Source organism: Schistocerca piceifrons, chromosome 4 (assembly GCF_021461385.2).
Source record: "Schistocerca piceifrons isolate TAMUIC-IGC-003096 chromosome 4, iqSchPice1.1, whole genome shotgun sequence".
NCBI lineage: Eukaryota > Metazoa > Arthropoda > Insecta > Orthoptera > Acrididae > Schistocerca > Schistocerca piceifrons.
In genome coordinates this window covers 57,007,461-57,020,902 of record NC_060141.1, presented here as the reverse complement: position 1 = coordinate 57,020,902, position 13,442 = coordinate 57,007,461, and the positions used below count along the sequence as shown (strand labels likewise).

The window sequence follows — 13,442 nt, the reverse complement described above, 5'->3', positions numbered from 1 at the left end:
ATATGTGGTGGAAAATTGGAGAGCTTAACTTTTTAATACTTGAAAACATATTTGACACATTATTAGTCTTGGACTCACAATAAATAATGAAGTAAAAACTAGCTTTAGATATATTTCATTTCTTTAATGTAAGTTGCAGCTTTTTAATTATGCGTTTGTTTCAGGTGAATGTGAAAGAACAAGGGAGATTACTACGTCAAAATGAATTCCTAGTTTGGCAGGGAAAAGGAAAGAAGTGCCTTCGACATGTCTTTCTGTTTGAAGAACTTATCCTCTTTAGTAAAGCAAGGCGGTTTCCTGACAGGAAGGTATTTATCTACGTAATTATTTTGAATTGCATTCCTTAATTTGTTTTAAACTGCTTCTCTTCTTAATATTAATGACAATTTTTTATTGCAGAATTTGGACTTGTATATCTACAAGAATAGCATTAAAATGACAGATATTGGACTAACAGCTAAGATTGGAGATAGCCCAACCAAGTTTGAAATATGGTTTAGGAAACGAAAACCAAATGACACCTTCACATTGCAGTCCATGTCTGAAGAAATTAAACAAGCATGGACTGAAGAAATATCAAAACTTCTGTGGAAACAGGCGCTGAGAAATAGAGGTGTGTTTAATTGTGATAGTCTGTAGAAATTGTAATTCTTTAAATTTAGTTTGTATGAGTATGTCAGTTTCATAATTAGATGATTATAAGAAATCTCTGTTTACAGAGATGCGCCTCGCTGAAATGTCTTCCATGGGCATTGGAAACAAACCATGTTTAGACATCAGGCCAAGCGCAGATCAGATTAATGACAGGTCCATCAGCATTGCACAGTTGAGCAAAAGTAAGTGTGTGACATAGAAATTTACTTCTGCAGTGTGATAAATTAACTTATATGGAATTAAATCTTGTGGTAGAATTTTCACACATCATTATAATTCTGCTTAGTCTTTGACAATAATATGGCACAATTATGGAAGAAAAATAATTTGAACATTTCATGTTCATTTGGTAGTATTTTATAGAAATTGAAGAACTTAAAAACTGTATATTTTACCCGTAGTACCAGTGACAGACCATAATGGTCAGATAAAGACCAGCTAAGGAAAGATTAAGAATGTTGCAGAATGCTAGTTTCATCATTAAAAGGCCAATAGCTTTGTCAAAAAATTTAGTTAATCCAAATTTGCATCTGTACGGTGTTGGTAGAGAACTGCAAAATGACAAGAATTCAAAAATTTCAGCAGATAAAAAAAAATTCATTTAGTAGACAGGTTTTTTTATTGATCATATAACACTTGCTTTGAGCTGCAGGTTGGGTACCCCTGACATACATAATGTTTTGTGTACATATGCTTGAGAAAGAGGTTTCTCCTATAACTTATTCATTGATATTTGTAGCAGCTGGAACAGTATCTTTAAAAAACAGAGATTTATTTTCCATCCAAAACACAACTATTTTGTGAGAAACATACGCAGAACAATATATTTGATACAACTGCTTTAAGAACAAAGCAAAGCAGAATTATTAATGAACTTTTCAGTATATCATCAAAAATATATCATTAAATAACAATAAGGTATTAATTGGCTTTTCATATTGGAATATTGCCTCAAGTCTTTGTCTTCAATTATAAACTGTTTACTGGAACAAATAACTTGAATATTGTTTTGTGTTACCTACATAGCTGCCCCGCGATTCCGCAACTCTATCACGGTGGCACCAGGAGAGCTCTCGCGCAATAACAAGCGGCCACATTCTATAATCTCAGTGAGCAGTTCATCATCATCTGCTGGCAGTAACAGCAGCCATGGAACGCTGCACCTGGGCTTTGAGTCTGTAGACAGCCCAAGGGCTCACCATCGCTCCACGACACTGCACAGCCAGTGTTCTACTGGTAAGTGTCAAATAATTATGTTTGCTGATTTATTGGTAGTCAGAGGGAGAAATTTTGTTACGTTGAGTGTGTCACATCAGAAACAGGGTTAAAAGGGTTAAATCGGAGAGTATATCTGTAGCTTCATGTAAAGTACTACAAGAAAATGATTCAATTTACACCCTTCAGTGACTTAGTTTTTAAGAAAATTCCTAAAGCACAAAGAATTGTTATTGTTTATAACTTGTGTGTTACACAAACTGTTTTTTCATATGAATTATTGTTTTTTTACAGAGAGTGGGATCATAGCAGATATGTCATTGGGCTCGGAGGATGCAGATGCAAGTCACTGGCATGTAGAACGGTCAAACAGTTCAGCTACATCTGTTTCACTTGATTCTTCATTATCGCCAGTATCACCTACAGAAGATCTTAAAACCTGTCTCGAAGGTGTTCAAGTGAAGGGACAAGAAACAACAGAACTTCAGTCACCAGACTCTGGTGTTGTTCCTGATGAAATGTCAGTAAAACTTTGAAATGAGGTGCTATACTAAACATAACTTCATTTATTGACTTTCCTCAAACTATTCAAAACATTTTTAAAAGAGCGTGTGTGTGTTTTTGGTGCTTGTCACCTAGTTCTCGTGTGCATAAACACTCATGTAGTGCAGGACTGCTTCATTATAACAGTGTATTTAAGATTCACTGTAAAAGTGAAATAACTTGTGTACAATTCATACATTGCAGATGTTTAATTTTCTAATATCAGAATGTAATGATGTACTTATATTAGTATTAAAACTACTGTAAATACACAAATGGAAAATGTGTACAGGACTTCCTTGAACACAGTATTTATTAATAAACTTTGCTAAACTGTGCTTTTTGTACAGTGCTGACATTTTTAAAGGAAAAAAAAGCTGCAAATTCAATCTATTTTTAAACTGGATGCATATTTGCCTCTCTCTCTCTCTCTCTCTCTCTCTCTCTCTCTCTCTCTCTCTCTCTCTCTCTCTCTCTCTCCCCCCCCCCCCCCCCCCAACCTCCCCCATATCAAGCTTGTCAAATTTTTTATGACCTTATGGCATTAAATGAAATTTTTATTCATTAGCACAATTTCCCAACATAAAATTTATGTTGATGTAATTTTAGGCAGTTAAAAAGTCCAAAACTGATTCATTTAATATGGGTATGAAAAGTCTTTAAATCTGTATCCAATTGCCTTAAATATATTTTGAAGAATAAATATAACTTTGAATAGTTAAACTTAAGCTCAAGTATAATACTAACAGTAAAAATATACATACATAATATATTTTTGATAATTCAACATTTCCTACATGAGTAATTCCAGACACTTTTATTCAGTGTATTTAGTGCCTGCAGTTGGATTGAGTCCAGTCTGCAGTCATAATGACTGCTAACAACTGTTTTACTGTGTTGAATGTGCAGTTTACATGAAAAGCAGAATGATTTTTCAGTACTATAAATTATGTTCACCAATTAGAAATGTGATAATTAATTTGATTTGGCAGCTTTTAAAATTTAGAAAATTTATGAAGTTTATTTTTATGAGATGACTATGCTGTTGAACAATGAGCAAGCCATTATGTACTGTATTGACTGCTGTCAGACAGGAAAAAATAAGTAAAGAGTCTTTGTAAATTAATGTAATAAAAGTTTGTATTTATAGCAGTGTCTCCTAGTTTTCAGTTGCTAATAACTTAATTATGTTATTGCTGATTACTATTATAGGACTAATCCAGTAGTGTGAAGTGTTTTCAAATGAAATACATTCTTCCACGTATGTGAAACTGAATTCTGAAAAATGGCATAATGCAGAAAACTAAGATGGGTAAGATAATTTGGTAAAATCTCATTAGTGCGATGTTGTAAAGGTTAAAAAAAGTGTTGTTGAGTGTTAGTTTGTTTGTCTGAACAACATTTTCTGTGAAAGTAGTTGTACAGGCTGCACATTATGATTGCATACAGTGCGTATGACACAATCCTAGAAAGTATGTTTGTTTCTTCAGCTTATGCACAGAGAATACCAATTGCTCAGATTTCTGATATATGGCTACAGGTATCTATAATCACTAGTATCAGCCTACAGTGAAACACTACACACAAATACTGGAGAATTTAAGGCAGGTTTTACACTATTCCTACAGACAATAAATATACTGACAAATCAAAAGAACCACTTGCTGCTGGTTTTGTGGGAAAGGCTGTCTTGTTTCACCATCTATTATATAGCATTTAGCAGCTTTGTATTTAGAGGTACTGGAACTACAAGAAGAAGAAGAAGAAGAAACTGAGAGTATTGAGATGGGGTTCAACTATTGAGTTTGGGAGGCGTTAAACTATTGAGTTTGGGAGGCGTTAAACTATTGAGTTTGGGAGAAGTTGCAGAAGAAACACAAGTAAAAAAATTGTGTGACAAGAGACTTGATTCAGTTTGTGCCCAGTTACATGTGTGAATCACTGTTCTCTACTTTAAAGTGCATAAAATTTGAATATTAATGTGAACTAGCTGTTGAATACATAAGTGAACTTGTGTAAGCTGCACTCACCAGTTATCAGCCAGTCCAAATGGATCATGACAAAAACTATAAAGCAGAGCATTGAAAAAAAACACTTCTTTTTGTGTTATAAAATGTTTACTGTTTCAAAACAAAAAGTAAATGTTGTTTGTTGTTAAATGCAAACATTGTAGTTCTATTCAAATTAGTTCCATAAGTTCGTGGCTGCCAAAGCTCTCTTGACCACACTAACAGCTTAATGTTTGTGCTGCAGCTGCAGATCCTGACCATCTCTAAATGCCCTGCCCTTTGTGAATCTGACCAGTGTCTGTTGACACCAAAATATTCTGTGGAAGCCATAAAGGATCTAGTCCAGAAGACAGCACTTTTTGTTCCCTTCATCTGCTGCTGCTGATGCTGCTGCTGCTGCTGCTGCTGCTGCTGCTGCTGTTGCTGCTGTTATGTGGTTAATGCCTGTTGGGGAAGGGTTTTACTAGTTCTGAAAATAAAAATAGTGTTTGTAATCAGTAAATTGGAAATTTCTCAAGTTTCGTGTCATGTTTACTGATTGTGACAATTAAGAAGCAAATACTCTAGCAGTATTTGAGCCAAGCAGTTTTCAAGGAGTGATTTCAATGCCTTCTCTTCTGGCCTCTCATTTAGTTTTCATTTCACTAACAGAAAGACCACTTCAGTAAGAGATTTTCCTTTGATGTGATAGTGGTATAATAAGAAATAGCTTGTGTGAAAAAGTAAAGGACTCCACTTTTTATATATATATATATATATATATAGAGGGAAACATTCCACGTAGGAAATATATATCTAAAAACAAAGATGATTTGACTTACCAAATGAAAGTGCTTGCAGGTTGACATACACACAAAATTCAAGCTTTCGCAACAAACTGCCCCCTCATCAGGAAAGAGGGAAAGACGAAAGGAAGTGGGTTTTAAGGGAGAGGGTAAGGAGTCATTCGAATCCCGGGAGCGGAAAGACTTACCTTAGGGGGAAAACAGGACGGGTATACACTCGCGCGCACACACACACATATCCATCCACACATATACAGACACAAGCATATGTCTGCTTGTGTCTGTATATGTGTGGATGGATATGTGTGTGTGTGCGCGCGAGTGTATACCCGTCCTTTTTTCCCCCCTAAGGTAAGTCTTTCCGCTCCCGGGATTGGAATGACTCCTTACCCTCTCCCTTAAAACCCACTTCCTTTCGTCTTTCCCTCTCCTTCCCTCTTTCCTGATGAGGCAACAGTTTGTTGCGAAAGCTTGAATTTTGTGTGTATGTTTGTGGTTGTTTGTGTGTCTGTCGACCTGCCAGCACTTTCATTTGGTAAGTCAAATCATCTTTGTTTTTTTATATATATATATATATATATATATATATATATATATATATATATATATATATATATATATATATATATATAATTTTCTTAAGTTTTACAAAGTTCATGTGATTCTGCTCTGAAGAAATTTCATTGCTTCCGTTATGTTGAGCTGAAGACTGACGTGCTTGCTAATGTTATATATTGCTTCTTCCACTTCCTGCTGTCTTTTATTGTTTTAAGAGTCTCTTCTGGAACAGTGCAGCTAAAGTAAATAAAGTAGACTATCTATTCTGCTAAAGAAAGTAGTAAAAAAAATTGTGTAAAATAAGCTTGCTGCTTACTGTAGAGGCCTCTTCGAAGATGTTACACTTGTTCCTCACATCCCGGATGTTTGCTCCTTAATTAAATTTCTTTGAAATAATAATCAGTTTCTGATACTGTGACATAATGACACACAAAGTACTTTTGATGTAGGAGTGGCTTTATTGCATGGAATTAAGAGTGGGATTCTGTGATCTGGTACATACGTCTTCAACAAATTACCACTAGATTTAGGGCAAGAATTTTTTTTCCTTAGACAGCTTGGTAACCACTACCACTAATTATCTTATTATATCTACATCTATCTCTGCTGGTCTGTCTGGATTGTAGATTTAGCAACTCCCCCCCCCCTCTCCCCCACCCCTCCTTCATCCCTCTGTATTACATTTTTCAGACCTTTCCACTACCACAGTTGTAAGGTATTTTTCAGAAAAAGTGGATAACTAACTAAAGTCATAATTACATTGTTACTCTGCACTGAGCCACCAGAGACCATGGGTCCCTCATACCAAAATATTCTGAAGGTGGTATAAAGCAACCTCTGAAAGTTTGTAAGTGGAATTCTGGTTCATCCACTATATAGGTACTAGCAACGTCCTAAGTGTGCTATGTGGAATTTAGACCAAGCAAAAAATAATGTATAAATTAACTACATTCAACAGTTTCAGTACATGTGGATGGATATTGCTAGAGTGTCATATGTTGGCATATTATGTGGAAAGTTAATGTTTCAGATAATATAAATAATTCGGTGTATCATTGTTGCTGCCTTAGACACTACTGTGTTTTCCCATTTATTGGCAGCCACATTCATAAGGAACACTATATCCCTGATGTGTTCAGTTTTGGTGGGAACTTTTGGAGAGGCAAAGAACTTACAGGTCTTAAGTGATGGTCAGAAGATGGATTTTATGTTAAATTTTCCAAGCAGCCTTGAAATCTTGGCTGAGAGTGGACCAGGTAAGGAAGGAAAGTGAGTTTCTTGCCTTCTTCCCCCTCTGTCCAGTTTGCTGCATCCTCTCTTTTCATGAATACCCTTCTAATCTGTGCCTGACTATACCCATGTTTTACAGAACTCTTCCTTCAGGTATTGTAGCTCATCTGAGAAGCTTTCTTTGTCACAGATGACCTGTGACGTGATGAGCCCTATGTACTTGGGTAGTTACTACTGTCTGCCCCTGTGCTCAGCAGTGGTAGTTTGTAGCATTCATCCACTGGTCTGTGGGGGTCTTACTTGCCTTCTTTAGTAGTATATACAAGGAAGGAAGATAGGTTCCATTCTCCTACTTCCATAATGAATGGAAACTTTTGATGGATGCTGTTGAGAACTTACTCAGAACCTGTCCAGCATGTCTGCGCACCACAAATGTATCGTCAACATAGCGGAAAGCAGTGCTTAGGTTTTTGGCAGGTGGTTGCAAGTGCTACCATTTCAGTATGTTCCATGCAGAGATTTATCAGCCTAGGTGCCAGTGGGAATGCAATGGCAACTCCACCTACTTCTTCGAAATACTTGAAGAAGGTAATAGTCAGTGCAAACTCGGAAAATTTAGTACACTGCAGAGCACAAAGGATCACTTTTTTGAAATGCCTTAATTGTCTCCTATTGCAAAGGAGAATTTGGCTCAAGGTGCTACACCCTTCTGTAATGGTGCAAAAGCGTGGCACCCTCAGACTCGGTGACACGTCAAAAAGCAAGGTGTTGACACTTGCGAAAAAAAAAGGGAAGAGCTCAGAAGTTTGAGAGATGTATGGAGCATTACTCGTGTCAAATTGGCACTAAATTTCACCACAATTCTGCAAAACACTGCTATGGGTATATAAGGAGATGAGAAGTTTCACACCTTCTCTTATCTGCATTTCACCTCTTCTTTTGGTGCCTCTGCAAGGATGTAGCCAGACTTTGTCAGAGGTGATCTGATTTGTTAAAGGGGACCTTGAAGAGGCTCATGTTTCTCATTTTATTTTGAAAAAAACTATTTTTCTCAATTTTATGTACATAAATTGCTTTTGGGAGGGCTTCATACAAATAGTGTTTGGTCTGTAAGCAAAAAAATCTTCTTCTTAATAAAATGATGTATATATTCTCAACCGTACACAGAGTTAGTCACAAAGTATTGCCACCAATCAATAACTATGAAAGTATGATAGTAGCTGGAAAGTTTGTGGGACAAATGTTGCATGGGACAATGGGGGCCATAATATGACATTTGCTTTTTGTTGCTAGGTGGGGTCGCTTCAGAAATATGAAGGTCAACTCTTTTTTTTTAATGGAATGCTATAGTTTGGTACTTATTTTCTGATAGCGGCTATCAAGACGAATCCAATGATGTGTAACAGTAAGGACAACAAAGGTCACAAAGGTGGCATGAGCGTCCATTTACAGAAGGTGTTCGAAGTGATGACCCATGCAACTTTTGTCCCAAAGCTTTTCAGCTTCTATCATACTTTGAGTCATTCTTGGTGGCAATAGTTAGTGACTCACCCTTTATAGTACAAAATGGTGATTGCTAGCCAACTTCTAATATAAATATGATGTAAATTTGGCTTGTAGTGCCAGGAGTCTCTGAAGAGATTTTCAGCTTGCCTTTGACACAGGTCTTTTCATTTAAGCAGAGAGGCAGCATCTTTAACGGGATTGGACTCTGCCATTAAAGAAAGGAATTTGGAAGGAATTGGCTGTGATCTGTAGTGAGGGACCTACTCTGGCATTTGTCAAAATTGAAAATGGGAAACAACAGAAAACCATTTTCAAGGTTGCTGGTGGACAGATTTAAAAACCTCCTTACCTTCTGAATCCAGAGATAGCTAGCTCAGTGTCTCGATGCACAGAGCTACTCCAGTTGCTGGAAAATTTGGAAAAACATTTGATAGTGCACAAACACTTGCATATTTTAAGATTTAATTGTACTTTTGGCTTCAGTTATAATACATGTCTCAACAACAGTTTTGAATATCGTACAGTTTACAATGACTTCTTATAGTACAATCATTGAGGTTTGTACAATAACTTATTAACAAAATAAACATAATTCCTTCTGAAAACAAGAGCAGGCTCTCTCTTCTAAGTATATATCTCAAAACCAGTGGAAACGTTTATCTCATGATGATGTTTATGTCCTCCCCTCACATGGATGAGTATTTCTACTCTGTGAGGCATGCTCTGAATGAGACTGTCCAGTTTATGTTGGAGTATGAGGTCCCACATCCCAATGACAACTTTGGAGAAGTCCAGAAGATTGTCAGGTGGATTCAGATGCTGTGTAATGGCCACCTTCAACAAGTCCCATGCACGCTCAATCGCATTCATGTCTGGGGCCTGTCCTGGCCAAAGAATTTGGTTGATGTTGCATCTTTGAAGATACCGAGACACTTCTACAGTATGGCGCATTCTTGCATTGTTCTCAACTCGGATGAAGCTGTCATCGATGTCGCATCTACAGGGCATTAACAGTCAGTCCTTTGTAGGACCTGTTGGAGGTACCAGTCAAACTACCATAGATGGGAATTGGAGGGGTCTGCCGTCCCATCATTATTGCTGCCCTGAACATTACACTTCCACTGGAAAACGGATGGACTTCCTGAATGTATTTGCATTCTTAGTGTCATCTAGCACTTCTCAAAACCCTAACACCTCTAGTGACAGGCTGCAAACCAATCCTGGTCATGTCAGCAAACATGACATGAACTATTCTCCAATGGCCCAATGTTGATGTGCAATTGCGTAGATTCCATTGATTCAATGTAAAATTTCTCTTTGGTGTCCTGGAGTGAAGACCAACTGATGCAGTCTTCTATGGTCCGTTTGGTCTGAGATACAAATGCCTGTTGCCCGGGAGAAGTCGTTTCTGGCAACTCTGTTGGGCACCTGGAGGAAGTGACCCTACATTGATGATATCATACAAGGATGACCACTGTATGGTCAGTCATTCACATTTACCATCTCTCTCTACTTTCTCCAAACCTTAGACACACTATGAGTGACATGTAACCAATCAGCAGCATCTTGCTGTGTGCAACCTGCTGAAAGTAAAGCCACTATCATGATTCTGTCAAACTGTTGTTGCCTCTATGTGGCAAGTACTGCAATGCTGAATACAACTGAGTGAAGTTATTGATTCTAGACTGTTTGTGGTGTGCTGCTGTGGCAGTGGTATGCTTACATGACTAGGAAATGGTCACAAAGCATGCTAGTAGTAAAAGGTATCCAGTATATTGGCTCTAACTGGATAACGCATGAAATGCCTAGGTCTAGGAGATCTGTAGTATCGTAGACTAAATTTTACAATAGTTTTCCAAACTTTTGTTGAGCATTGCAGTTTTACAAGAATGTATATAGATTTTGGATAAGGGGGGGGGGGGGGGGGGACTGGAGGGGCAGTTGACTCAGACGAATGCAAGCAGACTTTTAGACACAGAGTATAAAATGTGCTGTTATTAGACCCCTTGCACTCTCCACAAACCCCTCCCCATCATTTCATACTGGAAATGGTTTTCATAACTGAGTAACATTTGGGTGATCAGATTGGACGATATTCTGCGACTTGTGCTATTAATGACAGAATTTTGAGCGGTTTTTTAAATGAAGTGCAATCATTGACAATTGGGCATTATTTTTGTGCTCAGCAAAAGATATTTTGCGACATGGGAAAATCCAAGTTTGTTTTTATGAACTGATTTTAATTTACTGTTATTTGTAGTGATGTTAACTACTCCACTGCCTTGTGAAATACTGAAATCTTGCAACACCAAGGTTCTGTGATTCTCCAAATAATGATTCTAGTGCTAACATCAAACTGCTATAGATAGGTGACTAGGAAATTATAGAAGTGCATAAATATTTTAAACTTACCATCAAAATAGATTTTCCTCTTCTTTTGTGCTACAAACATATCCATAATTAGAAACTATCACAACAGCACAAAAACAATAAATGGCAGCACTTTAATTACATGCTGTAAGTAAGAACTGAAATAATTAAAAAAACAACAGCTTAGCTCCAATAAGCCCAACAGTGTACAACACAGTAGTTGGTCTTGGCTAAAGTAGGGGTGGGCAGTAGCTGATAGTGTTGTCAATATATCAGTAGTTTAAATCTGTTGATGCCTTTGTTGACTATCAATAGCACGTATCCCTGTTTTGTTGTATGATTAAAGATCAAAACACCTTTTAATTGCACTGTATGGGAACAACATTATACCAATATATGAAACAGTTGAAATAATATGAAAGAACCAGAAGAAAGCAAGACCATGAGTGGATCAGGAATAATAGAACTTAACAGGTGTACTTAATTTAGTACTCTCGCATAATTACTTCTCTTTCAACTATAAAATTTACAAGCAGGACCTAGGGCTAGCAATGTGAAGTCCTCTTGATTGCCTAATAGCAGAAATATTTATCAACCATATAGAGAATAAAATACTGACATGACAAGATAGCATCCCAAGTAATGTTAAATTCTGTAAGACATATCTAGATGACACCCTCAGTCTATTTGATGTTACCGATGCAATATTAATAAACTCAATAGCCTGGATAAAAATATCCAATTTACTCTTGAGCATGAGAAAAACAAGACCATACCTTTTCTTGACATGAAAATGTCAAAACAGATCCAAAAGGTGTCTTTCAGTATTTACAGAAAACCTGCTGGTACGTCTACCACTGTACCAAACTCCTCTAAACATCCCACCTCCTACAAAAAAGCTGCACATAGATCAATGCTATACAAAGCCCTCATCCAGTATTCAGCAAGAAAAAGAAACCATAAAATGTACTGCAATACATAATGGATATGCTCTTTCACTCATTTATACAGTGTCACAACAGATAAAAAATTAGCTGAACAAGTAACATCAAACTGCCCTCACTACTGACAGCACCCCAGCAGTTAAATATGTAAAACTGCCATATCTTGGTATAATGTCTGACAGATTAGCCAGGCTATTCAAGAACACAGATGTAAAAACTAGCTTCAGCACCAACAACCACCTAGGTGTGAAGCTTACCAACACTTTAAACCACCAGATACAGATCTTGAAGCATCTGAAATTTACACAATTAACTTCAGTGAGTGCAACAAATATTATATAGGCCAAACAGGCAGAAATTTCAGAACTTGATTTAAAGGACTGCTACACATTGGGTAAATGTAACAAATCAGCAGCAGCAACACTCATTGAAGGTACAGGCCAGCCTTTGAAAATCAAAGGCAGTCTTGAAATTTTGCAGAAAACCAGAAGTTAAAAGAATGGATATCATGGTAGGAACTGAAATTTTTGATCATAATACAAAATATGGAGACAATATTTTTAATGAGATAACCGATTTCAAAACCTCAAAATACTTCAGTAGTGTTAAGTCAATTCCAGTGCAATAGATTTAAGATATGTATATGTGAAACAAATGACTAACAGGCTATCAGCATGATGAATGCCACTGTGAAATGTGATAACTGAGATGCTGCAAGACCACCATGTTGTGTTACGTGTACAGTGTTTACATATTTGTAGAAAAAATTGTACAGTGAATTACATCTACATCAGCACTCAGCAAAGCACCATAAGGTGCACGACAGAGGGTATGTCCCATTTTACCAATTATTAGGGTGTCTTCCTGTTCCATTCACGTATAGAGCATGGAGAGAATGATTGTTTGAATGCCTCTGTGTTTGCAGTGATTATTCTAATCTTATCCTTACCATCCTTATGTGAACAATACGTAGAGCGTTGTAGTATATTCCTAGAATTATCATTTAACACCGGTTCTAGAAACTTTGTTAATAGACTTTCTCAGAATAGTTTAAATCTATCTTCAAGAGTCTCCAGTTCAGTTCCTTCAGTACCACCCAAGGAGTAAACAAATCTGTGACCGTTTGTGCTGCCCTCTGTATATGTTCAATATCCCCTGTTAGTCCTATCTGGTATGGGTCCCACACACTTGAGTAATATTCTAAAACTGGTCAAATAATTGATTTGTAAGCAATCTGCTTTGTAGATTGATTGCACTTCCCCAGTATTCTACCAATAAACTGAAGTCTACCACCTACTTTGCCCACGACTGGAAAACAGTGAAAAATAAATAGTGGTACAGTATTGTAATGTTACAGCTCCACCAGTGTACCAAGGAGGAGAAATGAAGTTGTCAAAATCATGAATGCAGAGCTGTCATATAAAAAAGTGTACAACACAATTTTCAGAGCATAATAACCAATGCAAAACTCTCTGCATCCTACACAGGCTCTGTGGCAATCATAATAAACAATAAAGCACAGCTCCACACCAGCAGAAGACATCACTGACTTCATCCTTTGGTTTCTGCTCAAACACATAATAGATGTTTCTTGGCAGAAAGAGAATTTACAGTGTTTACAGACCATT

At 37.0% G+C, this 13,442-nt stretch overlaps 1 protein-coding gene across 1 annotated transcript in view; it reads left to right on the top strand.

Annotated features, from left to right (window-relative positions):
* LOC124795590 (puratrophin-1-like) overlaps positions 1 to 2,695 on the top strand; it is a 1,203,525-nt gene extending 1,200,830 nt beyond the window's left edge. The window contains exons 20-24 of the mRNA XM_047259662.1: positions 165 to 308; positions 400 to 613; positions 720 to 836; positions 1,681 to 1,890; positions 2,164 to 2,695. Of these exons, the coding sequence (XP_047115618.1) occupies positions 165 to 308; positions 400 to 613; positions 720 to 836; positions 1,681 to 1,890; positions 2,164 to 2,405 (927 nt within the window). The 3' untranslated portion in view covers positions 2,406 to 2,695. The remainder of the gene's footprint in view (positions 1 to 164; positions 309 to 399; positions 614 to 719; positions 837 to 1,680; positions 1,891 to 2,163) is intronic.
* The last annotated feature ends 10,747 nt before the right edge of the window (positions 2,696 to 13,442 follow it).